Below are 26,553 nucleotides of genomic sequence, written 5' to 3' on the forward strand. Positions count from 1 at the left end.
CCTCCTCCATGGAACTCTTCCACAGAGTCCAGTGATATTATTTTCTCATTATGCTAATATAGCAACTAGGTTCACAGTTAGCTTTGCACAAAAATAGAAACATCCTCGAAAGAGCTCATTTTTACTTTCTTACTCTGAGTACATTTTAGTACTTTTTTACTTGAGTAAATAAGTTGAATCAGTACTTTAACTTTTACTGGAGTGTTTTTTAACAGCAGTATTTATACTTCTATTTAAGTACTTTGCCAACTCTCCAATAGGAGAGTTCCAAGGAGAAAACTGTTGCTGACTAAAAAGAACACAAAGGCTTGTGTAACATTTGCCAAGAACCATATTGATGATTCCCAAAACTTATGGTAAAATATTCTTTGGCCCTTTTTGAATTCAAAGCTGTTTTAGATAACGCTTCAAATAAGTGTGCAAATAATTACCCACAGGCATATTGAAATGGCTGCCAAGTGGCAAGACGTTCTTCAGGAGGAAGTTAATCTGTGTGGTCTGTGTGGATATTTCTGCCAGATGAGGATAATAGCTGTAGCCTAGAAGGACTCATCAAAGATTTTGTGGACCATGAAAATGATTATCACATGCTGTGATCTCCACGATTATTAAATCCCAACAAAATCAAACGCTCAAACAATGTTTAGAAGCACAGCATATCTTTTGGAAGAATGGTGTTTATCTTTTTGGAAGCTCTTGATAGCCCAGATACTTGTTAAGATGTTTTACTTTTTGCCTTTAACAAACTAACCATCTGTTTATGAGAATTCTTGATTGGATGCCCTGTGGCACTAATTATCTGACCATTACTGCCACACAATTTCTTGAGACAAATTCCCAAAGATTGAGCAGTAAGCCACTCCATCTGAACAAACAAGATATTTTATAAAGGATGTCCAGGTGAGTATGCTGTATAATAAAACTGTACTTATCGAGCAAAGACAAAGCATCAGCTCTTAAATCACAAGTTTAATTACCTTGTCTGAAATCATCATGCTTATCACCTACTTGACACACCCAGAAAGTTTACCGAACAGTTATTTATTTCTAAGTTAACTTACCTTCATTTGTTTATTTGTTGCATTTTTGAGTGGGTTGTCCATCCATGTTCTTGCACTAATCTAATTCTTGGTTGTGAGGGGAGCTGAAGAATATCTCACTTGTAGCAGGGCCAAATACACCTGGACAAGTCACCAATCTGTCGCAGGGCTAACACCATACAGACAGTCAGTCATGCCCATGTTCACACCAGTAGTCACTTTAGGATCACCAATTAAGCAGCTATAAAACCAGCTCCTAGTTTAAATTTGGGAGATAAACACTCTCTTAAGCTTATGCTTAAAAATGTCATTATAGTTAGAGCTGGACTGAACCAATAGGCTTGGGCAGCTTGGGGGCTTCCCATGATGAACTTCTTTACTTGTCTATTTTAACTCTATTTTCACTTTTATATACCACTACTGTATTTAATGATTAGCAGTTATTACACTCTGGTGCTTTCTCCATAGTTTTCTTTTTGTCCTGTTTCACTTTGCTCTCTTCTCTTTCTTCTCACCTCCAACCAGGCAGATGGCCGCCCAGCCCTGAGCCTGGTTCTGCTGGAGGTTTCTTCCTGTTAAAAGGGAGTTTTATCTTCCCACTGTCGCCAAGTCCTTGTTCATAAGGGGTCATATATTTGTTGGGGTTTTTTCTATAATATTGGTCTTTACTTTACAATATAAAGTACCTTGGGTTGACTGTTTTGGGAATTGGGACTATATAAGTAAATTTGAATTGAAATGAATCTCTTTGGGCCTCACAATGAAAATTACACTTTGAATTCACTTCAGAATCATGTGTTCTTCATCTGATATAGCGCATCAAACCACTGTCAATCCACCTAACTTTGTCTCCTTTAACAAATAAATAAAATCAGATTAGCTTTGAAGTATTTACAGAATATACACCAGTGTCAACATAAAGGATTGTTTTTCAAGGTTTTATTCAAAAGAAATGTAAACAAATTTAGAGTTAAAATACAAAACTAAGCAGATAAACATTTGCACCAATAAATATATTTTAATCAAGATGAGAGTTGGCTTACTTTATACTTCCATCTGTACACCTGTTTTTTAAACAAAATTCGGAATGATTTTTGCACTTTGGTTTGAATGTCCTTTTAATGCATTAGAAGCCAGAAAAATTCAAACATGCTGCTCGCCATCATCAGCACCAGCATCTTGTTGATTTGATGCTGCTCTCCACACATGAAGACCAACTGTCGAAATACTCACAGTCCAAGTGGCTTTTTCATCAACAACAGAATGTGCCACTCCTCCTCAAAACAGGCTGTGATGTCTAAAAATTTTCAGCCTGGTCAGAAATGTGAAATAGATAAAAGCTAGGCTTACCAGGACATTTTTCAATGGGTATAAGAAGGGTGTTACAAAGCCAAACACAGCAATCAGAGCAACCCGCAAAACAAAGAAAGGGAAGTCCTGAAGAGCAAATCCAGCAGAAGACAACAAGGGGTTGTGAGGTGTGATAATCATACGAAGAGTAGAGAGGAAGGCGAGGATGTAGACTGGGAACACCCAGCCTGAGTAGAACACTGAGGGCAGTCCTGCCACTCTCACCATCTCCACAGTGTCAAACCAGAAAAGGAAACTATCCACAAATATTTCTGACCTTCCGTCCCTTTTCCACAGGATGCTCGGGCGACCCGAGTACGACAGAGGGCGTGAGGTTGAGGAGTACAAGTAGGCAGTGCTGGTGATTCGTGTTCTTGGTGGTGAGTTGGCAACATCGTGGAATCTGTTAGAGGGACTGCCATTTTTGGCCTCTGGTTGGCCTTGGGTCACACCGTTCTGGCCTTCTTCAGGATTCATCTGGCTTGATACGGTGGTCACTGGTTCCATGTGGGTGAGGACAGGGCCGGATATGTCAAAGTCTGAATCTAAGCTGTCTGCTATAAATGACAAAACCAAATTTTTCTGTATAAGTTAGGTTATCCGAAAGACTAGCTAATAACAAGAGAACTTGTCTTTTTTTAAATCATTTTTTAAAAATAAGAGAAGAAAAATCATCTTTAGCATAGGTAACGACAATCATGTGACGGGGTAAGGTGGTTAGTGTTAGGGTTTACTGTAGACTGTAAGGTCCAGCTTCCATGAATCAGGCTTCTTACTGTACATTTAGCAGATACATGATTTGAATTTGGAGAATTTGTCATCTTGGTCAATGTTTTGTGCTCTTGTGTTCTCCAGCTGTTTAGGTGGGTTGTATTCACTGGTTAGAAAATGCACAGGAAGTCTATGACCAAAGTCCCAAAAACTTGACTCTGTTCATCTGGATGTAGAGTTTTCAGTGGTAGAAACATTTTCAAGTATCACTCATTCAAGTGTTTCTTCTGTCTCAGCTGACTGCAGGTTTCCCCAACCTTATAAATCGAGTCAAGTCACTTGGTGACGAAACATTTCTCCCACTGAAAATGCTATGTCTAGATAAACAGAATCAGGCACTGACGCAATGTAGCAGTGGTACAGGGATGTATTAGGGAGAGCTGGAAAATTTTGCAGCTGACTAAACAGCTAAATTAGGAAGGGTGTGTTTATTATCATCCTCTTTGGCTCTTGGCCAAGGCGGTTGGACTTTTTCTCCTCTCCTCTCCCCCTTATCTTCCCTGCTTAGCCTCTTGTATCCTTGTCTAGTCTTGTGTATTTTTGTATTACTTTTCCCTGGAACACTCTCTCACAGTCTGTTCTCAAAAACCTAAAGAGGAATTATGGATTTGATCATCTGGTCCCTGAATGCAATTGACACCCTTCTCTCAACGAGAAGTCTGGGCTCGGGTGAGCCTGAGTGCTGAAGATATCTACCTATTCGGAACCATGATAACAGGGTTCTTGCTGATCGGAGCTGGCTTGGCCCTGACTTATCGAAGATTAAAGCAAGTGGAATCGGCTGTTCAAAACCCCACAAGGCTGCCCGCTGGGATTGAATCAATGGGACTAATGGTGAGTTCTCAAAATTGGCTCATTGAGCGCAGCACGGATAAGATCTTGGAGAAGCTTACGGCTGCCGTGAACACTCAGAATAAGACCTCTGAGCGAAAATTGGATTACATCTTGGAGAAGTTCTCAGAATCTGCTCTTTGAGCACAAGAATGACAACATCACGGAGCGCAAGTTTGATAACATCATGGAGAAGCTCACGGCTCTCCAACAGGAGATTGAGAGACCAGTGTCGGACTGTTAGAACTGCTTTGAAATTCACATGAGTTGTTCGCACTAAAGTAAAAACCACCATCACTTCATGCGGCTACCACTTCGGCGCCAGCTGTGATCTCAAGGCTGGAGCTGAACAAAAACACCCTGATAACAGACTGTGCTTAGACTGTTCTTCCTATCCTACACAAGGCCACCTGGGTTGGCTGGAAGACTGTTTACTTAGCCTAGCAGGGCGAAGGACACTGTCTCAGCTGAACTCTGGACACACACACACACACACACCCATACACACTGATACACACTCATTCCCCCTCCCTTTCCAAACGCCTTCGATGCTTGTCCCCTCCCGGGGAAGATGGCGGTCGACTGGACCAGCGCAGACATGCTGCAGGACCGGATGCGCTGTCTACACTGGCTCTCTCTTACCCTTTACCCGCCCCTGTTGCTTGTCTTGTGTTTCTATGGTGTATTGATAGTCATGTGCTTTTGTGCTGAGGTGTTTTTTTCTGTTATCAAACTGTTCTCCCACTAGGAGCTCAGTCTGAGTGGAGTTTTTTTTCTCCTCCTCTCACCTCATGTTATGTATTTTTGTTGTTTTTTTTCCTATCAGCCTACCTCTCTGACATGTCTTCCCAATGTGATGTTTGTGTAAAGTTTGGTCAGAAGGTTCCTTTGTAAGTGCGCATGCGCCATTAGCGTGCTGCCTGCTGTAACCCTAATTTCCTTCGGGATTAATAAAGTATTCTGATTCTGATTCTGATTTGAAATCTGATGTGAGTGAAGTGACTGATATTTCTCTGAACTAGCTTGCAGTCTGTGCTGCTTTAATGAAATAACAAACCAATAAAATAAAGTGTTACAAATAAGCGCAAAAGGTCTATGGATTCAGTTAAATAACCACTCCCGCAGAAGATGAAATGTGACGCAAAAATATTCAATAATAATAAAAGATTTGGAAGAATTCAAGCCTTACATTTTCCCATGAGTTTGCAGGGTCGAATCCTCTCAATGATATCCACCCAGATGAGGAAGAAAAGCACCAGGGAAACTGGCAACTCAGAGAAACTGTCCAGTGTCTGTCCTCTGTCCACCTGCACCTGTGTTTTCACAATAATAGAAAATACTCATAAGTGGAACAATGAATGTATTCATTCATTGTTCCACTGGTAAAGGATGGTAAAGGATAAAGTGAGGGAAAAAAATGAAACTGAGAGTCTTTGTAACATTTGTCTCCAATGAGAAAGAAGCGCCTACATTCCAAGTTTTATGAACCCATTAGGATTTACTTCCCTATCCTTGCAGATTTACATCTTTACGCCCGTAAAATAAGAAACACTGGGTGAATAAATATGAGAAACATCTTTGTGCTTATTTATGTTCTTGTTGGAACAGCAATAAAATACTAAGTGACACAGTGTAATGTAGGAATAAAAAATCTTTTCTTTTTAGGGTCGGGGATAGCATCAAACCTTAAGTTAATGGACAACCTGTTGTTTTCACTATAGGTTACTGAATAGCTCAGAGGGAGGGCAGTCTTGTGACTGGGGACCTATTTTCCCTGCCAAAGTCCTTCTCACAAATTCTTTGACAATATGGCAAAAACAATAGGTGTACAAACATGTAGTATTTACTTCATTACTATATTATTACCTAATAAAGAATACAATACAACTGTACAAGAGTACAACTTCTTGCTACCTGTAGATTGACATTGAATAAGTAAACCTCAAGAGATCATGGTGAGTCCGTGAGAAGGGATGCTTTTCTTTCTCTGTGGTGCAGTGTAGCATGTCGCTGTTCACTCAGTGAATAATTATAGTGTCTTAATACTGTGGCCTCTAATGGACTGTTTACAACAAATTCTGTATGCCTCTTCAAGGACCCTGTCAGAGCATGACTGAACAAAACATCAACAAGTGCTCCTCAGTGACAAGATCAATCAGTCTTGGTGACATTACCTTGGAGCTGGCTATTAGGATAGCAAAGCACGGTAATGTGCACAGGATGAGATATGCCATTGCTGTTGGTCTCCTGAAAAAAAACACAGCTTACATTTACATAATGATCATCCCATAATGAAGAGTAACTGTTCTTTTTTTAACAAGTGCATGAGTTTATATTTAGATTTTTAATTTGTGTTTGAAAAGACTTTGAAGCAGTCTTTCAGTTTTATGCAGCTTAATAATTCTAATCTATAACACAGCAGCTACACTCAATTACAGTTGTTATCTATGCTCACTTGGTTTATATTCCCTTTTGAGAGTAAGGGAAGACTTCATTTCTAAGGCATAAATATACTTACATGATCTAAAAGGTTGTATTATTAGGGGTAGCACTTAGTAGAGAAGAGTCATTAAACTAATAATTAATAGTTAAAATAGTTGATCTGTAATTTCAGTTGCAATAAATACTACCAAATGATGAGCTGTAATACCAGACAATTTAAGACTGTAGCAGCAAATCACAGAACTGAACTAAAGTTTACTCAGTAAACTCGACTTTTCACATTTAAGATGTGATTTATTCTTTTTTTTTTAAGGTTACACAGACTCGGTTTATGTTTATACACACAAAACGATAAGCTTGTCACTTATCACGTTCCAAAAGCCTCAACTCACCACTGCGTGACCTCTCTGATGAATCGCCGCTGCTTAATAGTCATATATCTGACAGGAGCCCACACCAGCAAGGTCACAGAGGTCACATAGGCGATAGAAGCCGCCACAACGAGCCAGTATGCTGTCTGATCCCGTCCTTTCACGTTGTATATGAGGCTGGCAAATCTCTCCATGATTACAAAGATGGGTACAATCAGTGCTGCAAACTGCAGCACCTCATACAGGATGAGCTTGACTTTCTTCCCCGAGGGCATGGTGCTGGATTACCAGTCGCTGATCTGAACTCAGAGCTTAAGACTTTAACAATCATCTCCTAAAAACGAGCCAGTGGAGACGCTGGACTCTGCACACTGACATTGCTTACACTGCACTGGAGGCTGTATTATTTTATTGCTGAGGTAATGAGGTGATCATGCTTGTCTTTTTTTTTTTTATGGGGGGTGACAAAGAAGAGATCTCCCATCCTATAATATCACAGGGGCAGATTACACCGAGCTATAATTGTACACACCTTCCAAAAAGGAATAGTGACATTTGTTTTTAAATGTCCATCGCAGGTGAATATGGAGGATTTTTAGGAATGTGTCATCCTGGATACTTGTGTAGTTTTGGAGAACCTCACTGCATTCCCTTATGCGAAGAGGAGATGTAGGTGGGATCCTAAAAGTGTTATCTTAAGATATTTGGTTGTTTGACCCATGTGTTGTTGTTTTTTTACAGTAATACACACATTGTTTGCAGATATAATTTTACAGTGAGTTGATGTTAAAATTTCAACCAGATAAACCTTTATAGTGAGCATAAACTATTCTTAATAGTTTCCTACTGCAGTTACAATCACAGTGACATGCTGAAAGGCTACATGCAGCAAGGCTACATGCAGCTTTGCTCAGACATGCTCAGATCTCCACCTGGTGGCAAGAAGAAGGATTTTCTAGGTTCTTGCTTTTCTCTAAAGAAAAATTACTTAGTTATGAAATACATTCTTGATATATAAAGCATTAACATTTGGAAAACCATGGATGGATTTGTGTGTGTGTGTGTGTGTGTGTGTGTGTGTGTGTAGCTGAAACGGAGGTATACCTTTCCATCGCTAAATTCCCAACCAGATAAAACTTAATTACTTCCTACTGCATTTAAAGAAGCCAGTTGTTGTGATTTGGCGCTGTATAAATAAAACTGAATTCAATTTAAAATCACAGTGACACGCTTACAGCCTTGCTTACACATACACCAAACTCCACCTAGTGGCAGGGAAGAGGACAATTTTCTAGTTTCTTACTGAAAGGAAATCAAACTATATAATCATTTAGTTTTTCCAAGTTTCTCAATCATGTAGGGATGATTGTAGGAGGGGTTTGGGGGGAGCTTAAGGAGTTTAAGTTTGGCTGGCCTGTCTTTGACTGGTGAGTATGATATGAATATAATATCCTGGGTGCTTGTGTAATTTTGGGAGAACTTCCTTGCATTGTGTTATGTTAAAGGCAGAGGGCATGTAGGACAGAGACTGTAAAATATTGTCTTACCTGTTGTAACAGATATGTCCATTATGTCTAATTTATATCAACCAAATAGGTATTTCTGCATGAGGAAAACTTAAGTCTCACAAACAGTAAACAATTAAACAAAATTGCTCAAAAACTTAACCATTAAAGCATCAATCATCACAGTATAAAAGTTAAACGTCAGTGACATCTTCTGTCCAGTTAGAAAGCATAACGTGTTGTTTCTTTTTCAGATCTGGCACATCTGCTTAGCATGAACCTGCTCTCATCTGTGAAGAGAACAGGGTGTCAGTGGTAAACACCAGTCAAGCTGCATGATGCTGAGCTGTGAGCATTGACCTATATGACACCCTGATGGAGTCTCTTTCATAAACCTGTTTGAGGTCATTTTCTAGAACTCTGGCAGCGCTCTTTTTCACACAAACAAATACCAGTCCTGCTGCTGGGTTTACACCCCCTCTCCTTCCCTGTTAAGCTCTCTTTGCAGTTGCAGGCCCATTTCCTGGTTTGTCCTCCACACTCTGGGAATTGCGCTGGGAGACACAGCAGTGCGCTGGGAGACTACCTGTGCAACCTGAACCAGCTGCAGCAAAACCAGAGAAAAATCAGTCAGCAGGGAGAGAGCAACAGTCTGCATCGACCACCTGTACAGTCTTTGCTGTTTTGGAGGGGTTATTTGGTCGTTGCCTAATCACTGCACCTGTTGTCACACTGAGTCACACCAAAGCAGGTGAAACTGATTCATGGTGGTTTATACTTCTTAACATGACGGACGGATCATCCTATAAATAACGCAGACTGTGTGTGTCATACTGTGATAATCAGGACTACTCTTACTTGCATAAATATATGAACACAATATCAAGCCAAGTGAAGTCATTAGTATTCTGTACATTTGGCCTGGTTTTATTGTGAATACCAATTAATAAGTATGGTTAAAAGAATACATACAAACAGCAGGGTACACCTTTAGACGGAACCTTTACAATAATGTTGCTTTAAAACTAAAAAAAAAAAATGGCAGCATCTCAGTCCTGTACAAAACAAAAAAAAACACATCAGGTTACAGTCCAACTCTGGGGGTGCAACAAGATGTGACATTTGGATGATACGTGACAATAAACTGGCTCCTATGGTCCCAGAACAGCTGCTACTTTGATATTTTTAACCCTCTTTGAACAAACAGATTAATTTTCCATTTCGCTCCTGATTTTAGTTGAAGGCAACAAAACAAAGAAACAAAAAATATTCCTCATCTTTCTAGCGCTCAATTAAGGAACTGGAGGTACAGAGCTTAAAACAAGTCGGTTTGTAATCTCACAGTGGTGTCGAGAAGTAGGAAGTTTGAAACATAGTACCTCCTGAAAAACTTAAACGACACCAATTTGTTAGATCAACACACTAATTTCACCAGAAATTGAACAATTCTTAATAATTCCTTCATGTAACATCATTTGATGTCAAATACAACAGATAAATTAGTTTCCTTTTTTATAGTCCAGTCAGTTTTTGTAAACATGAACTCTTTCCCAAAGGCTTTGTCCGAGTAGAAGCAATATAAATTAGATAAATATGAAGAATAAGGTGAATACGGTAGGATATGAGGAGCAGACCTGTACATTTGATCTTGAATGACTTACATAGCGCTAACTGTTTAGCTTAGGGAGACTTTGGTAAAGAGCCGTTTACAAATCCTGACTCTGAATATTCAGAATCAGAGACACCTTCAGGTAGAATCTGTATTAGTGTTAACGGACAGGTTTGAAAAGCATGGAGGGGTTCAGTCAGCTTTTACATTATCATTTGAGCCTACAGTACATCAAGCATGTATCAAACACAGAGAGAAATGTCCATGTTCTTGTGTAAGCAATTAAATATACAACTAAGTTAGACAGAATATTACATATCCTGATCTATTCTCTGAATACATACATCCTTCACTGCTTCTCCATTTAAAATATCTTAACAATAATCAAAACATGAATTAAAACGTACTACAAAAAGAAAAAAAATAAGCATTTATTTTTCCAACACTAACTAAAGAAATGCTTTAAAGACACTGGGGAGACACTGGGGCTCTCCCACTTAGTAGCCAAGTCTGTGGTGCGGGTTTGCTAACACAGCCCCTGATGGGTACAAAGCAAAGCCATCAAAAAAGATGCGTAACCGCCCGATTTAAAAGGAAAACTCTGCAGTATGAATTAAGCAGTCAGTCTTGTTTCTTTGAGAGGAAAAAAAACAATGCAAAAAGAATAGAAATAAAGAAATATACCATTTTGTTTTCAGACACTTTTTCCCTGCAACCACTTTGTGCTCTTTGGCTCGACACCTTTCAACACATTTGGAAAATCCCGACTGCAGAGTTCGCCTTTAAGGCTGAGAGAAACAGCCGGAGCTGTGCTAGCATACAGCTCCACCCATGAGGTCATCATGTGGCTTCACTACTAGTTCAGTACAGTATATACAAGAGTTATGTGCATGCTTCAGTTCCTCTACTTTCTTTTCTCTCCAAAAACAAAGTGGCTTCAGTTTTCAGTACTTCTAAAATTTGACAACATATACAGAATGTAAGAGTATCCTGATGTTTTCAGCAGACCAAAAGTCCTTTAATTAAAAAAAAAGAAGAAGAAGAAGAAAAAAAGTTGACACCCCTTTCTGAGACATGATTAGAACTATAGTTTGTTTAAGTGGGTGAGAAAGCTGTGGGACACTGTCATTTTATTTCTATGTCAGTGTGTGAATGAAGGAAAATGATCACACACTACTACAGGATACGTGAACCAAGTAGTGCAGCTGTGTCTGTATGTGCATTCGCTGCTGTATGCCAGCCTGTAGTGTGCATCGTGTGTGTGCAGTCTCAGTGTGTGTACTGAGGGTGGTGTGAAGCTGTGTGTTTGTGTGTGTGTGCATATATTTCACACTTGATCAAATAGTAATTGCATTTTTTTAAATAGCTAGCTAGAAGTGGGAAACTGACATTTCTTCTTCTTATTTTTAAGTTGTTGTGTAAGAACTATTAAATTTAATAATACAGGAAAAAAAACAAAACTAATGGCATATTCTGAAGTCAAGCTTCAGCATTAAATATTGGAAGAGAGAATCTAATATTTAAAGAGTATTTGTTTTGCTGAAAAACAACCCTTTTATGCATGCAAATTTAACTCCATATGTACTAAAAAACAACTTCTTAGCACCAAAGTTTTAGTTTTTCTTCTAGGAACTAATTGGAAAAAAATGTTTTGTAACTCAGTGTTGCCATAATTGTTCAATAGTCTGAAATAAATACAAAGCAATTAATGCCATAATGGTTTTGCATGTGACAAGAAAAAATTTGAATGCATGTATTGCTATCAAATCTAGATTTGAAGTGATCGGGCTTGAGAGATGGAAACTGAAAGCCGCTCCATACTTTTATATCTGTGACTCAGTGTAGTGTGAGCTCTTTAAATAAATCCCCATGATCACTTCTTTACTGGTAAGAGAAGCAGAACTGTGTATTTAAAGCTGGAGTGTGGGACCTTTGCATAAAAATGAATGTCTGCTATAGTCAAGGCTATTAGCACCTGATAAAACTCTCTAAACTTTGCAGTTTATTGAAGTTTGAAATGTGAGATGTGTGGCGAAATAGCCAGAGCTAAACTTTGGGAGCTATGCAGTTGGAGTTGGGCTAGACGTATGGCAGATAGAAACTGAATCCTTAGTAGATTTACGCTTCTAATTTCTTTGAATACTCTGGATGAAAAAAAGAAAAGAGTTCACCAGTCAGATGAGAGACTAAGATCTAAAAAAGAAAGATGCGATCTTTCTGGCTATCTGAATAGTTGTTTAAAAAGAAAAGAAAGTTTATCCAACTATTTCTTTTCCTAAAATACATTGTTCCCTTATTTTACTAGCACCTGGTAGGATGTAGTGTCTACTACCACCAGAAGATGATGGGACTGCACCTAGAAACTGTTTGCAAGCCAAAAATCACATAACCAACAAAATCAAACAAAAACAGAAGAATAAAGACTCGCATCTAGTTGGCATCAGGCTTGTAGAGCGTTTCGTATTGTGAGATTTGATGCTTGTATAAACAAGAGAAACACGGAAAGCCAACAACAATGAACACTCTTCAACTCCTTCAAAAAATAAATGGAAGTCCAGTGTAAACTCCGCCATATAAAAGTAGTATGTCAAACGTCTGCTAGACATATGCGCAGTCATTTGACAGCAGCATGAATCTTCAAATAACAGGTTAATGCTTTCCAGTGAAAATCAAATAATATTTTTGTTTAATTACTCTGACTGCCAGAGGAAGGAAATTAAAGTTCTGCACTGCAGCTTTGACTGTATATCGGCTGAATACAACAGAAAACATGCCAATGTTAGTTTACTCTGTTTAAATTGTGTTTTAATTGATCTGGTGTCAACTTATGCAATAAAAACACATTTTCAACTATAACTATTTGATCAGGTCTGTTTTTTTGTGAGTGTGTGGTTGTGTCTGTATGTAAGAGTGCATATGTGCCTGTGAGGATATCAGTGAGCTCCGGTGGCCCTATAACAATGCTTTCTCTGAGAAGGGGGCCTGTGGGACATCTGTGGAGGGTGCTATGCTCACGCCAGAGGCAGCGCTGTAGTTTGCGGTCTGCGTCATGCCTGCGGGAGTTGTGCATGGTGCTGGGCCAGGGTTGCTGGCTGGATTCTGGTAGGACTGAACATCTGCTGGTGCCATGCCGCCTGGAGCTGCAGTGTACACAGGCGGCTGGCCCATGTACATATGAACGTCACTGTGAAAAGACACAGTTTAACACTAGTAAACCTCTGTCTGTTTAAGAGTAGAACTGTTGTGGTGTGTAAGGAATTGCTCAATGGTGAGAAATTACTGCTTTCAATTTCAAGTACAGCAAATACTTTGATTTAAAATGTGGAAACCAAGATTCAATTTCAATGAGGAAAAACCAGAAGTTGTTCAGGTATTTAAGAAGGCTTCGTCTATAACGCTGGAACAAGTGAAAGCCTGGTTCTGCAGCTGAGTAACAGCCTCTGATACCAGCGGAAAATTTACCATATGTAAAAATAACTTAAAGAATAAGTGAAACGTGAATTTAATTAAGCATTTAAATGTATTTGCCATTTTTCATCTCACATAAAAGAGAGGAGAACAACAGCGGAAACTGATAATCTTAGTATTTGTACTGTGTGCTGTAGCAGGACCGTGGGTAACCTCAAACTCACCTGGGAACTGGTTGACCAGGAATGGGAGTTCCAGGAGGAAGTTGCTCCATAGGAACGGTATAGCCTTGCACCCCAGCACTGCTCATGGCATATGAACCTGATGCAGGCTGACCAGGGTAGACCTGTGGTGACAAATATAAACATAAAGTAAATATTAATATTCAATCAGCTTTAAAGTCCTTGAAAAAATGACAACACCTAATGTTGTCTGTGTAGATTCTCAATCATTCAGGTTCATGGTAATCTATCTTTTCTTTCCAAGCGTCTTAGACTTCCCAGTGTTGGTACTTCCCTTTCAGAATGTAGCTGCTTCTCAAATTTAAAAAAAAAAAAAAAAGAAAAAAAAAGAAGAAGTTTGTATTGACTTCACCTGTTGTGCGGCGCTGGCAGGCTGCTGCATGTAATACTGTTGGCTCTGCAGCTTGGCATACATGGCATAGACGGGATCTTCATTCATCAGCTTGGCATATAAAGACAGCGCTTCCATCACCTTCACGTTCAGCTCTGACAGCTCCGAGTGCTTCCTGGTGATACAAACAATCAGCAATCCATATCTTGTCAAACACCTTCTGCATGTTATTCGCTTCTGCTGAGCTTACAATGTTCTGAATTTCTATGAATAAAGCACGCCACATCAACACAATGTACCTGTCAATATCCTCCAACTTCTGATCAATGAGGGGCCCCATTTGATTGCAGGCACCTGATGAAAAAATTGTTTAAATCTCTTTCTTTGGCTGACAGAAATCCACCTTTTCCAAAATGCAGCATGTGTACAATGTTATTAAATAGTTTTCTTTCACTTTCATATACTCATATTTTGCATAAGAAATTAATAAATAAATGAATGAAAATTACCTTCAAGCTGTAATAATTCAACACTGTCAGACTGGTTGTCTGTTGGATCCGCACTTTGAATCATTTGCAGTAACTGGTCCATTTTGTCCTGAGGAGATGTGATAAGTATCGGATAGATGTGAGATCATTTCACAACTTAATCCAGAAGTAATAACGTTTTTTATCTTATACTGGAAGAGATTTTTTTATTTACTGTAGCAACTTGTGACCTTAATAAATCTGAATGATCTGAGTAAGAAAGCGCACACAGCAGAGCACTCACCTCGTCTATGTACACTGGCTCCTGTTCGGGCTCTATGGTCTCTACCTGAATGTCCTCACTGAACTGTACTGTCTTTTTCTCCGTCTTCACTGTGGGTTTTCAAGCAGCCGTAGATGCAGCAGGAGAAAAACAACACAACAGTGGCAGTGGTCAGCAACGCGAACGTAAGAGATAAGAACAAACTAACTTAATCACCTGTAATGCTCTGATAGAAGCATGCAGCACAGGAACAGATATCAGATAAAAATAGAAGTTACGAGCTGATAAAAGTTTTTCTTTAACTCGAATTACAAGAAACGGTGGCACACAGCATGAAGGCAGTAGAAGTGCAACAGCATGATGTACATACCCAGTATGCAAACCCACAGAATCAACAATATGACAAAGCCATACAATCATCAAGCAATAACAACAAAGGTTATCTTAACCAACAAAAAGTGGATGTGATGAAAAAGCCAGAAAACTCCCAAGAATAAATTTTTAAGACTACACATTTCTGTGGAAACAATGAATTAGATAGAACAGAGCATCAAGATACCAACATATGAATATGAATGTTGCATTTCAGAGGGCTCTGTAATTATACCAGAAAAAGATTTGGTACATAAGAAAAGAGTATCAGCAGGAGAAAGTGCTGATCACACACTGCTTGAACTCCTTCCCAGAAATTTAGGCAGTGTTATTTTTTCAGTACCTATTTTGTGTCTCTTACTGCACTCTGCTCTCTGGATATCACACTCCCAGATCTATAAAGCAATGCTGCTAATGGACTAAATGGGCTCCCAAAGAAACAGCAATGATTCAAGTGTGTGTACTCACTCATCTCAGGCTCTGCAGTGAGATCAGCAGTGACAAAGTTGGAGGGAAACAGCCCCACCCCCTGATATGTTTCCCCTTTCCACCAGTTTGGGTCACTGGGAGAAAGAAAACAAAAAGTCCATTCATTTATGAGAAAAATGTTGCCTTTAGTAACTGAATTTAATCCTTAATAATTTCATTGGCATTTTACAAAGTCATGTCCAGACCTCTTTAAAGCATGAATACATAGATGTGATGTTTAAAACATATTTTTCTTTTGAGTTCATGGATTCTGTGCTTTTCTAAAGAGCATTTCAAAAAGGCTTCAAAGAGAACAGCCATCCAAATAAGAACGTAGCATAGTCCCAGGAAATCTGCTCACTATTATATACTGAAAGTCCTGGTTTGTTGTGTGCTCTTGATTATATTTGTGTAAAAGTTCACCTATCGTCCAGGATAGTGATGATTTCTCCCGACTTAAAGGTGAGCTCATTGTCCTCTGCAGCCTCAAAATCGTAGATGGCACGGACTTTTCTGCCGTCAGACTTGTGTGAGGAGAGCAGGGTGGAGGTGTTTGGGTAAAGACTCGACATTGAGGTCTGCGGTTGCTGACGCTGCTCCTTCAGAGACAACTCGATAGCTGCACACAAGAGAGATAATAAGATAATCACAAGAGTGTGATTGTGTGTTTGCCCTTGAAAACCTTGTGGAACATCTGCAATTCATTAATCCACAATAACAGGGGGAGTTTTGCAAAGCCAATAAACAACAGTTAAAATGTGTTTAATGAACATGCTTCTAATGCATTTCTATGTGTGTCTGAATATTAAAAAGAGTATTTATACAAGAGTCCTTTACAAAAACAAAATAAAAAAATGGTCCAGTGCTCTGATTATCTGATAGAGTCCTCTTTACCTTTGGCCAAATCCTCCTCTTCTTTTTTGTTTGTTGATGTGGAGGGATCCTTTGCCACTAAAGCTGGGCTTGCTTTTGCTTGCTCAGCAGCCTGTGAAGACAATAATCATGTGCTTCACATAAATAATGACTTACACTCATGACTCAAAAGAATAAAAGAACGTGGATGGATTTTGAGCAAACCAAGAGAGATACTAGCATTACAAATAGAATGAGCCGGAACTTAAAATTCTGATCTTAACCACTAGCGCTGCAATGATTCGTCGGCATAATTGATGACAGACTATAAAAACATGTCGACGTGGAATTTTAAAGGATTTCCCAAAAAACAAAGTTGAATGCAGACTGTCAAAGCAGAGCTTTTCCTTCCACAGCAGCACGACTGCAGTGCACCAGAATGTAAAACGTCAGCAATCTGGAGCTGTGACGTCAACTCTGAGTGGGTCAGTTTTAGAGAGTTAAGTTAGTGTGTCGCTTTGATACCTTGTTTATATTAATGTTTTGACAGTAATGTTTATGTTAGCTTACCTGTCGTAAGGTAAAGATGATGCTTGTTGAGCGAACATCATTTCAGTTTTGTTAGCTAATGAGTGAAATGCGATAGTAAACCATTAAACAGGAGTCGCTACACTGTCTGCTAGTTTTTGTTTTTCTCACATTAATATTAGCGTTTATTCTGAACAGTAAACATTTTCCAACTTACGTCAGGTACGTATCCACTGCAATTGTGGGGGTGGGGTATAAACCACCATACTCATATACCAACCTGGGAGCCCACAGCAGGGAACGTGACACCCTGTTCCCGTAAATTCTTGATCATTGCTGAGATCAGACTGAGCTGCGGATCATTGCGGAAGTCTTCCGCCCACTCCACCATCAGGGCCTTCAGCTTCTCGCAGACTTTGGGGTGGCCCTGGAGAACACGCATTAAAGCATTTTATGCCAACAGGGATCAAAAGTGAACCTTTTTGAAGAAATCCCACATAGTTAATGTGGCTTATTTGGACAACACACAAGAAAGTGAAATTTACCACACACCTTGTTTAAGACATTACTGACTTCACTGGCAAACTCTCTGGAGCACACCTCCAAGTGGAAAATTTTCCCACAGTTTGAGACACAGGCACCGAGAAGCTGCGAAGACAAAGTGTACATCCTCTTCATGAACCTCATGAAGTAAGTAAACACCTGAAATACTTTTGACATACGTAATTTATCACTTATAAAAGAGTAAATGTGGTTACTTTATTAGCTTATAGCTTAGTGTCATTTAAGAAATAAGTTATCAAACATAAACAAAACATGGCTGTTTGTTAAGAGTCTGCTTACAGTCAGTGCCTGCATGGCTACGTGAGGGTCCTTGTGGTTCACTCTTCTCATTATAGAGCGGAGGCATTCTTTGGGCCTGGAACAGAACAGCACAACTCAAAGGTTTGAGAAGGTTAAGCTATATTAAGCTCTTCTTTTAAACTTCTTTAGACTTCCTTGAATATATATTCTAATGATCCAAAACTCAAAAATATAAAAGAAATGTGTTGGTATGCCTCAGAATGAGGAAAGTTAACTGACCCAGTGCGTGACTGCCCTATCTTGTCACATATGTCCAGAATGAGGCCCCAGTCCTCAGCAGTGTTCATCTCACTGGTTGCTTTCTCTGCAGGAAAGAAGAACACCAACCGGCGTGAGAAGAAGTCTTTACAGCAAAAGCATATTTTTTCTGCATGACTGTATTTAGAGATGGGAAAGAAGAGACATGGGAATTCTGTAGAGGAGTAATAAAGCTACTGTAATCCTACAAAAAAAAAAAAAAGAATCACTGTTGTAAACGGTCCGTGAGAATCCTCTTTTCATGATCATGTTTGGTATTGAGAAATCAAAACAACAAGATTACTATGTTCCTCTACACATAAGCATAAACATGATGAGATACAAAGGGCTGACAATATATGAGAAGTGCCCCATCAACACTACCGCACTACAGTGAACACAATCTAACAGCTCATGATCTGCGAAGACTTCACCTGAAGTTTATCTAAGGATCAGTGCATTTCAATCAGCAGTGGGTTCTATTTGCCACTTAAGAATTGTGTTTTTGGGGTTTTCCTTCCAAATGAAATGGTTAGTCTTGCATCTACTCTGTGTGTTTGACTCCTCTGCTCTTGGAAGCAGCTTCATGTTTTACCAAGTACCACTTGTGCAATTTTGAGCAGATAAGGTGTTTAACAAGAACATTTTAGATTTAGATTAAACAGATGTTAAAATGCTTTGTCTGACAACATTTTAACATCTTCTTGAATGTTGTGCCAATAATATTTAGCCAATAATAAACATCAGCCAGTGGCATCACATAGCAATCAACAGCGCTGATATTTCAGGGTTGCAGTTGAGCTGGAGTCTATCCCAGCTGTCATAGAGCAAGAGTCTAAGTTAGCCCTGGACAGGGTCCCAGTCTATTACAGAGCTATTTAAGTGTATTCCAAGTATAAACATAGGAATAGAAATAAGATGTGTAAATAGCTGACATTGCTTTCTAACATGAGTCATCAGTTGCTGTTACTGGGAAGTAGAAGTAATAATTGGGAAGTAATAAGTACATTAAAAAGTGTTTTTTTTTGCTTCTTTTGCTCTTGACAAAAGAAGCATTAGAAAAATATGTCTATATACCCTAAACAAGATTGGAAGTATTAGAGAGGGACAGAAAGCCAAAATTCATTATCCTTGTTATGTGGCACCCAGTTTTATCTACCTGCCACACCTGACTGTGTTCAAACCATAAAGAACCTCTTTGAATGTTTGGAAGATCTGGAATCACAGATGTAAAAAACAAAAACAAACCCTTAAACTAAAGAAAGAAACTAAGAAAAACTGAAGTTATTTTATTCAGACCCTACATGGCTACACAACCATCCTCAGTGAGGCAGTTAGTCCTTTAACCAGACAATCTTTGTGTTTTTATGAGACATTCCGTGAATTTTAGCAATCAAAGGAATGTTGTGAAGGAGAGCTTTTACCAAGTGAAAACCACTGCTAGAGCCAGTTCTGTTATCCAAGCCTTTACCAAATCTCACCTGGTCTAATGCAATTCTCTGTATATAGGATTGCCCAATTCCACGCTTTCCAGTTGGTTCAAAACGCAGCTGATTGACTCTTGTACAAAGAAAAGATAGCTCATCGCTCCTGTTTTAGTTGAACTGCATTGGCTATCTGTGAAGTTTCCAATAAATGAGTTTCACAACAGATATTTTTTTTGTCTGCAATTCACCAACTCATTATCCCAACAACTTCTCTCAGTGCCCCTTACTTGACTGAAAGCTAAAGGCAACCAGGCAAATGTGGTTACTGCCACTGGCTCTGGAATAATCTGCTTCCCCAAATAAGAATCTGATCAACAGCTGATGATTTAAATCAGCTCTAAAGATTTATTTACACTTGCTTTAATTAAGTCTGAGGTCCCTCATGGTTTGATCACACTCACTGCAAATGTCTTTTTTCCACCCGTTTTAGTTGACTAATGTTTTTTATTCTTATTTCTGACGTTTTTTTCCACTTATTATTTTTCATTATGTTGACTGACTATGTGAGCCTGTAAAGCACTTTGGCTGCTGTCATGTCATACAAAACAGTATAGTGAAGTAACAGATGCTCACAACAGTAGTAAAAGCCAGGAACAGAAGAGCACGATCAGTTAAAGGCTGGATTGTTTTATCAAAATAGCATTTACTGCTGGATTTGGGCTTGAGGCTGTGTATGGGGCTGTGCAAGTGAACGGTGTTGTGTATTTTTCATCTATATGAAAACTACACGCTCTACATGAAAATTAGGTGGCTAACCACTCGACAAAGATCAAAGAGACGACAGGAAATACAGCGATACTCTGTGGTTTCCCATAGCTCCGCATCCTCTTTCACTTCCACTCACTGTGAGAGGTCAAGCACATAATTGTGGTTAGTTAACAGAAGATGGGATACATAAAGGTAGCCAGTGATATGGCTTGCTAACTCAATTCAGTGATCCGATGACAAGCCTGTGTCTCCGCCTTCATTAAGAGTTGGCCTGACTTAAATAATACACGTAATACATCTCGAGAATAACATCACCAGTTTAGGATGCTTTCGCCAAACGGTCACTTGCTGTTTGCTAGCTAAATATACACATAGGATAGGGGAGCAAGCTAGCCATCTATGCTCCTCAAAAACAAGCAAAACAGACATCAAAATTAATATCATGGGCTTCAGGTTGTCAGTTTACACAAACTACAGTATGTACCAAACGTTACCCATATACCAATAATATATATCCAGTGGCTAAGTGAAATGTTGCCCACAGCTGGAGAACACAAACAAAGCTGTTTGGTCACAGCTACTTAGCTAGCCTGCTAATAACAGCCTCCAGTTGTGATTACTCACCAACATCTTGGTCAAAGGGGTTAGTCGTGAAGAGAGGCATCGCTTGGTGTATAGACGACAACAGATTTCGCCTTTCCCAGATATTTTCTTTCCCTCTTTTTTCTTATTTCATACAATACAAATGCATAGTAACGACAACCTAATGGGTATCAAAGGTAGCTAACTGATTCTTTTCTACACAGTCACTCCTTCGCCAGACGGCAACAAGCAGGGCATTCTGGGTAATCGAAGGAGCCCTCACTGTATTTAATAAACGGTTATAAGCTTCTACAGTTTAACACTCCCTGTGTTACTACTGCTCATCCCTGTGTGCTGTCTGCAAACTAGAGAGAATGAATCATAAGTCACCAATTGTCCTTGGCATAGAAAAAAATAACATGTCATCGTCAGGTGATGTCGATCACGTGACAAAATGTGACTGTGAGGCTGCAGCGCGTGAAAATGAGTAACACATAAAGACTTTAATCTTGTAGTTAAGAGGATTTGTGTGGCGTAAGTGAAGCAATAAATGAGTAATTACTAATTTAAGTAATTAACAGTGGTCTAAACTAAACTACATTAACCAATATGTAATTCTAGCACAGATGACATTAACTGCTTGATGTCTACAAACCTTTTAAAATTGAACAGAGACAAGAAAGAAATATTTGAGATATTTATCCAGTTATATTATTGGATATATTAACAGTTTAAAGCAGCGGCATCCAGAATCCCTACACAGAAACAGAAATTTTATCAAATTACCCCAATATTGAAGTCTTCACTGGGTCCTGGTTCCACCCAGGATTACGTTTAAAATCTCTGTTAGTTCATACAACTCTCAGTGGTTTGCTCTTCAAGTACATCTCTGACTTGCTCAGTAAGACCAAGTGGACCTCTCTAGAGAGGTGCAAATCTTTTAAACTATTCCCTGAGTTGGACCTAAATGCGCTGAGGGTGCTTTGCATCACTGTTGTCTTGTCCTTTGGACCAAGATGCCTAAAGTCAACACACAACGTTAAAGTTCTGTTTAGTTGATAATTAGTTGTTAATTGCTTTAGGACATTACCGAGATACAGTTTAAAAATGTTTTTATAATGTATGGAAAGCACACTGAGTTTAATTAAAAGTGTATATATATATGTATATATATAAATAAAATTGGCACCAATATTAGCATATATATAATTCAAGTATATTTTTGAAAAAATTATACATTTTAAGAATTTTGTTAGTGCTTAGAACAAGTATGTAATCTTAAAAAAGGTATTATTGTCAGCATTTATTATTTTATGCATTTTTCACTTTTTAGACAAAGCATACATATCAAACAAACAAACAAACAAACAAACAAACAAACAAACAAACAAACAAACCCCAAAACATACAAATCTACTTTAGTACATCTGAAATTTTCTATCTTTCGAAAGACTGACTATTACATTATATAAATCCATTATTTAGTCAATGTGTTGTAATTGTCAATTTATAATATTAGCATGTTATTATTATATTATTAATACAATAGTATGTAGGTTTAGGCAGCATCAGTGATGTTCACACACTCTGTCTAGAGTGTGTGAAATATGTAAGTTTAGCTGTAGTTTAGATTTTTTGTAATATTTTGCTACTTTTTCTCAAAGTACTGATGCTATACTGTTATACACTCGTTTTATTGAAGACAAAATAAAAATGCAAATAAGACATAAATAGCAGATTAGCAGTAATATTTGAAATTTAAAGTCTCTATTTTCCTTCAGTTTTTATGTGTAAACACTTGGCATTTCATGCTAACCAGTCTGCACACATTTACTGAAATATTTTATGGACAACAGTCAGTGATTCCACACAAATTTTTTCCCCATTTTATTGTGTTAAGCATTCTGACCCGATCCATCGGAATGTGGTGATTGAATGAACTCACAGATGAACCTTAAACTGGATTAAACATTGCTATTCAGTCCATAAGATCAACAAAAAAAATTGATTATACAAATTATAATGTTTCGCATATTGCATTTGGCATAATGAAGAAATCATTTGATAATGGATACATTACAAACCATGTGCATATGGATCATGTATATATCAGATTAAGATAATACTGGCAGGTCAAAGTCCAAGAAATACAGTCCTTTGTGAGGCAGCAACACTGCTCACATCAGCAATCAATTCTCCCCCAACCTCCAAAAAAGCACTGAAAAAATTTACTCTACTTTTCTTTCTTTTTGTTAGGTTACAGGTATTTATTGGGCAATGATGACAAGTGGTTGCTCACCATGTTTGTGGGAACTTGCTTGTAAACAAATGATAATTCTATGATTCTGTGGAGTATTTTATCGGATACAAAGATTTGAAGTATACTCTGACAGTTTAAATGTGTAAAGACTGAGTAACTGAACAAATCAAACAATATCAAATTCAGTTCCAACCAACTAATTGTCATTTGTAAAATATTATTTACAGATACACATGTACAACTGTGGCTGCATCAGCCTAAATAAATGAAGATGCTCATATTTTTTCAGTACAAAATCTAAATTAATACAACAGTGGAATGGCTCTGTGTTTGCTCTGCCTTTTGCATGGTATTATGTTGTAAAGTGCCTTTAAAGACAAATAAAAGTCTAAGTGTCAGTGATGCTCCACTGGGCTGGCTTTATCAGAGTCTTCTAGTCACGTAGCGCTCCTCCGCATGGCCCTCGTTATAGTGACCTCTTCAACCTCTTCACCTTTCTCCTGAAAGGAGACTGATCACTACTTCTTAGATGGATGCTATAAAACTGGAACTTTCACTGTAAAGAGAACAAAAAAAATACAACACATTTTGTATCTGTATCTCTGTGTGTGCGCCCAAGATGTTGCATTTAAAGTTATAGCTCTCACAGTGACAATTTGAGGCTTTATTGTATGAAAAAGCAGCTATTAATGATGACTAAGCTCCACTTAGCAGGGGATGTTCACTGTTACAGTGCATCCGGACAGCATTCACAGTGCTTTACTTGTTCCACATTTTGTTACAGCCTTATTACAAAATTCCAAAATAGATTAAATTCTTTCTTTGTGTGTGTATATGTCTCTGTGTGTATATCTATATAACTACAAAATAAACTAGACTGTTTATTTTTCTTTTGAAAAACTTAATAAAATATATTAAGGTGATCTTGAATGAGTCCAATTTGAACAGGGGATCATAATTACTGGATCTGTTTAGATAAACAAAACTGCATCAGTCTACAAAAGAACAGCGTAAATGAATGTAGTATAATTTTTTAAGACATTACACATTTGTGACACATTTTAAAAATATACATTTGGAGTTGAATAAACAAACTTGGTCGTCATATGGGCTTTGTTTCCAAAAACACAAATTAAGCAACTATGGAAATACACACAAATAGGAAATTTAAAAGTCCAATATGAAGAAGGTACTAACTGTCAAAGGCATGTTCACAGATGAAACCAATGCGGTCAGTGCAGTAAAAGTCATTCCAGTTGGCCTCATGGATAAGGCCAGCACAGTCCTCGCCGTCTTCGTGACCATGCTTCCAGTTATCAGGTTGGCCAGGCTTCCACTTCCTAAAAACAACCACAAAGACACTTGGTTACACTTTGTTAAAATTGTCCTGTACAGTTAAAATACATACACAAATTTGCAACTCACGTGAAAACTGGTATGGTTCCATCTACCCACTTCCAGACATTTTCCTCCTCTCTGTCACTCAGTCCAAGCCAGAAATATCCTTTTCCTGTGATGGCTTTTTTTACAAATTGCTAGAGGTAGAATAGAAAAGAAGATGTAACAAGAAAAAATGTTTATAATAATGTTTTATGTCAATTTGTGCAATTGTTTAAAATTAGCAATAGCTTTATATGGAATATATGGATGTAATTTAATTTACCTGTTCTTCACTGTTATTGATAATGAGCATATGAGCTGAACGATTAGTACAAAACTGGTTGGCGTCATCAAAGTTGAGCCTCTGTGAACCAGAAGAAAAGTAATAGCAGCTGTCTCCAAAGTTTCTGAATTCACGTGGACAACCTGGAAGAATGAATTACCACATACATGTTATCCAACAAAACAAAATCACTAGAGATGCTAGTTAGATGGTACAAGGTATCAACATTTACAAAAATGTCCTGGTCTAATTTATCTAATCACTTGATTCTATCCATCCATCCATTCGCTTCTGCTTATCCTTTTCAGGGTCGCGGGGGGTGCTGGAGCCTATCCCAGCTACCATAGGGCGAGAGGCGGGGTACACCCTGGACAGGTCGCCAGTCTGTCGCAGGGCCAACACACAGGGACAGACAACCATTCGCGCTCACATTCACACCAAAAAACAGGGCAATTTAGATTTTTCAGTTAACCTATCCCCACAAAGTGCATGTCTTTAGACTGGGGGAGGAAGCCGGAGTACCCAGGGAGAACCCACGCAAACCCGGGGAGAACATGCAAACTCCACACAGAAAGGCTGGAGTGATGCTCAGGCTGGAGTGAACTCAGGACCTTCTTGCTGTGAGGCAACAGTGCTAACCACTGTGCCACCGTGCAAGATTCTATCTTATTTTATTTATTTAGCACCAAATCACAACAACAGTCACCTTAAGGCACTTTATATTGTAAGATAAAGGCCCTACAATACCCTAATACAGAGAAAACCACAACAAATAGACAACCTCCATCAATAAGCACTTGGTGACAGAGGGAAGGAAAAACACCCTTCTAATAGGAAGAAACCTCGAGCAGAAGCAGGCTCAGAGAGGGGCAGCCAACTGCCGTGAACGGTTGGGTTTGATGAGAGTGAGACAGGACAAAACTCACCAGGCTTTGGACTTGTGGCAACAGGAGGCTGGACCAACACAGAGCCCTGTGGTTCCTGTACTTGTTTAGAAGGTTGAGATGGTTTGGGAGGTTGAGTGACTGGACGGGGCTGAGTGGGCTGAGGTGGCTTTACAAATATGGGAGTTCCAGGAAGTCCTGGGAGACCGGGAGGACCTGGAGGGCCCATGGGTCCAATAGGCCCACGGGGTCCTTCCATACCTGAAGGTCCTGCTGCTCCTCTGGGCCCTTGTGGCCCGGGCGGTCCTGGCATTCCGGAAGGTCCATCCGTCCCAGGAGGCCCTGGAACCCCAGGGTCACCTTTCTCACCAGGGTTTCCAGGTCGACCACTAGGCCCTCTTGATCCTTTAGGTCCTACAAGACCTCGAGCCCCAACTGAACCTTTTGGACCTGCTGCGCCTGGTGGTCCGGCTGCACCTTGTTCTCCTTTAGGTCCGACCAATCCTGGCATTCCTTTGTCTCCTTTATCACCCTTTTGTCCCGTTTGGCCCATTGGCCCCTGAGGACCCCTATCACCTCTGGGCCCTCTTGGACCTGGTGGGCCTGAAATACGAGCAGATAAGTGAACTATAACTGATAGAACAATGTGTAACAATTAATGTTTACATGCACTGTCACACAAAACATCACACAAATGATTTCTTGTAATCTTATATTTCTTTTCTGGTACAAATGCATACTACAAATTAGAAGAGGTACAATCCTAGTCACTGTCAGAAGTCACAAATAATTCATAAATATGATTCTTCTTAAGACCAGAAGGTTGTAGACGATGTAACTTACCCCAAGAAACTGAAAACTGTTGTACTTATTTATTTAACAAAATGGAAGTGGAAGAAATCTATCTATATATTCTTATACTTTTCTATATTAATTAAAAATGTACGAGTTCCATACCTAGAATAATTAAATATACTTGTCATAATTTTCACAAATAA

At 38.9% G+C, this 26,553-nt stretch overlaps 3 protein-coding genes across 4 annotated transcripts in view; all 3 read right to left on the bottom strand.

Moving 5' to 3' along the window:
- Positions 1-1,886: 1,886 nt before the first annotated feature.
- Positions 1,887-9,084, bottom strand: tmem236 (transmembrane protein 236). 2 transcript variants are annotated; one of them, XM_004542959.2, is made up of 4 exons: positions 6,827-9,084; positions 6,167-6,239; positions 5,182-5,305; positions 1,887-2,944 (listed from the first exon to the last, which is right to left on the bottom strand). In XM_004542959.2, the coding sequence occupies exons 1-4, from the start codon at positions 7,078-7,080 to the stop codon at positions 2,319-2,321; spliced, it is 1,077 nt and encodes a 358-aa protein (XP_004543016.2). In that variant the 5' UTR covers positions 7,081-9,084; the 3' UTR covers positions 1,887-2,318. The 2 variants fall into 2 exon arrangements, with proteins under 2 accessions (XP_004543016.2, XP_004543015.2); XM_004542958.2 differs by having other exon boundaries at positions 1,890-2,947.
- Positions 9,085-9,214: 130 nt separating this feature from the next.
- Positions 9,215-21,143, bottom strand: stam (signal transducing adaptor molecule (SH3 domain and ITAM motif) 1). The gene is made up of 14 exons (XM_004542957.3): positions 20,791-21,143; positions 17,954-18,038; positions 17,714-17,789; positions 17,423-17,518; positions 17,151-17,297; positions 16,385-16,475; positions 15,914-16,109; positions 15,491-15,585; positions 14,672-14,760; positions 14,410-14,497; positions 14,200-14,254; positions 13,922-14,075; positions 13,552-13,673; positions 9,215-13,103 (listed from the first exon to the last, which is right to left on the bottom strand). Exons 1-14 carry the CDS (start codon positions 20,828-20,830, stop codon positions 12,872-12,874), a joined length of 1,566 nt encoding a protein of 521 aa, XP_004543014.1. The 5' UTR covers positions 20,831-21,143; the 3' UTR covers positions 9,215-12,871.
- A 1,065-nt stretch (positions 21,144-22,208) lies between these two features.
- Positions 22,209-26,553, bottom strand: part of colec12 (collectin sub-family member 12) — a 31,534-nt gene continuing 27,189 nt past the window's right edge. Inside the window, exons 6-10 of the mRNA XM_004542956.3 lie at positions 25,598-26,158; positions 24,672-24,814; positions 24,434-24,543; positions 24,206-24,348; positions 22,209-23,564 (exon numbers count right to left, since the gene is read on the bottom strand). Coding sequence (XP_004543013.2) covers positions 23,545-23,564; positions 24,206-24,348; positions 24,434-24,543; positions 24,672-24,814; positions 25,598-26,158 — 977 coding nt within the window. The 3' untranslated portion in view covers positions 22,209-23,544. The remainder of the gene's footprint in view (positions 23,565-24,205; positions 24,349-24,433; positions 24,544-24,671; positions 24,815-25,597; positions 26,159-26,553) is intronic.

The sequence above is a fragment of the Maylandia zebra genome, linkage group LG18 (genome assembly GCF_041146795.1).
Source record: "Maylandia zebra isolate NMK-2024a linkage group LG18, Mzebra_GT3a, whole genome shotgun sequence".
Classification (NCBI taxonomy): Eukaryota; Metazoa; Chordata; class Actinopteri; order Cichliformes; family Cichlidae; genus Maylandia; species Maylandia zebra.

Excerpts from the sequence above, each read along its gene's own strand:
- tmem236 (XM_004542958.2), bottom strand. The coding sequence starts at position 7,080 with ATGCCCTCGGGGAAGAAAGTCAAGCTCATCCTGTATGAGGTGCTGCAG. Across the intron at positions 6,240-6,826 it reads ATCAGAGAGGTCACGCAGTG|GAGACCAACAGCAATGGCAT; the intron begins GTGAGTTGAGGC and ends GTTTTTTTTCAG. Across the intron at positions 5,306-6,166 it reads TCCTAATAGCCAGCTCCAAG|GTGCAGGTGGACAGAGGACA; the intron begins GTAATGTCACCA and ends GTGAAAACACAG.
- stam (XM_004542957.3), bottom strand. The coding sequence starts at position 20,830 with ATGCCTCTCTTCACGACTAACCCCTTTGACCAAGATGTTG. Across the intron at positions 14,498-14,671 it reads AGCCAGTGTACATAGACGAG|GACAAAATGGACCAGTTACT; the intron begins GTGAGTGCTCTG and ends ACATCTCCTCAG. Across the intron at positions 14,076-14,199 it reads AAGTTGGAGGATATTGACAG|GAAGCACTCGGAGCTGTCAG; the intron begins GTACATTGTGTT and ends TTGTATCACCAG.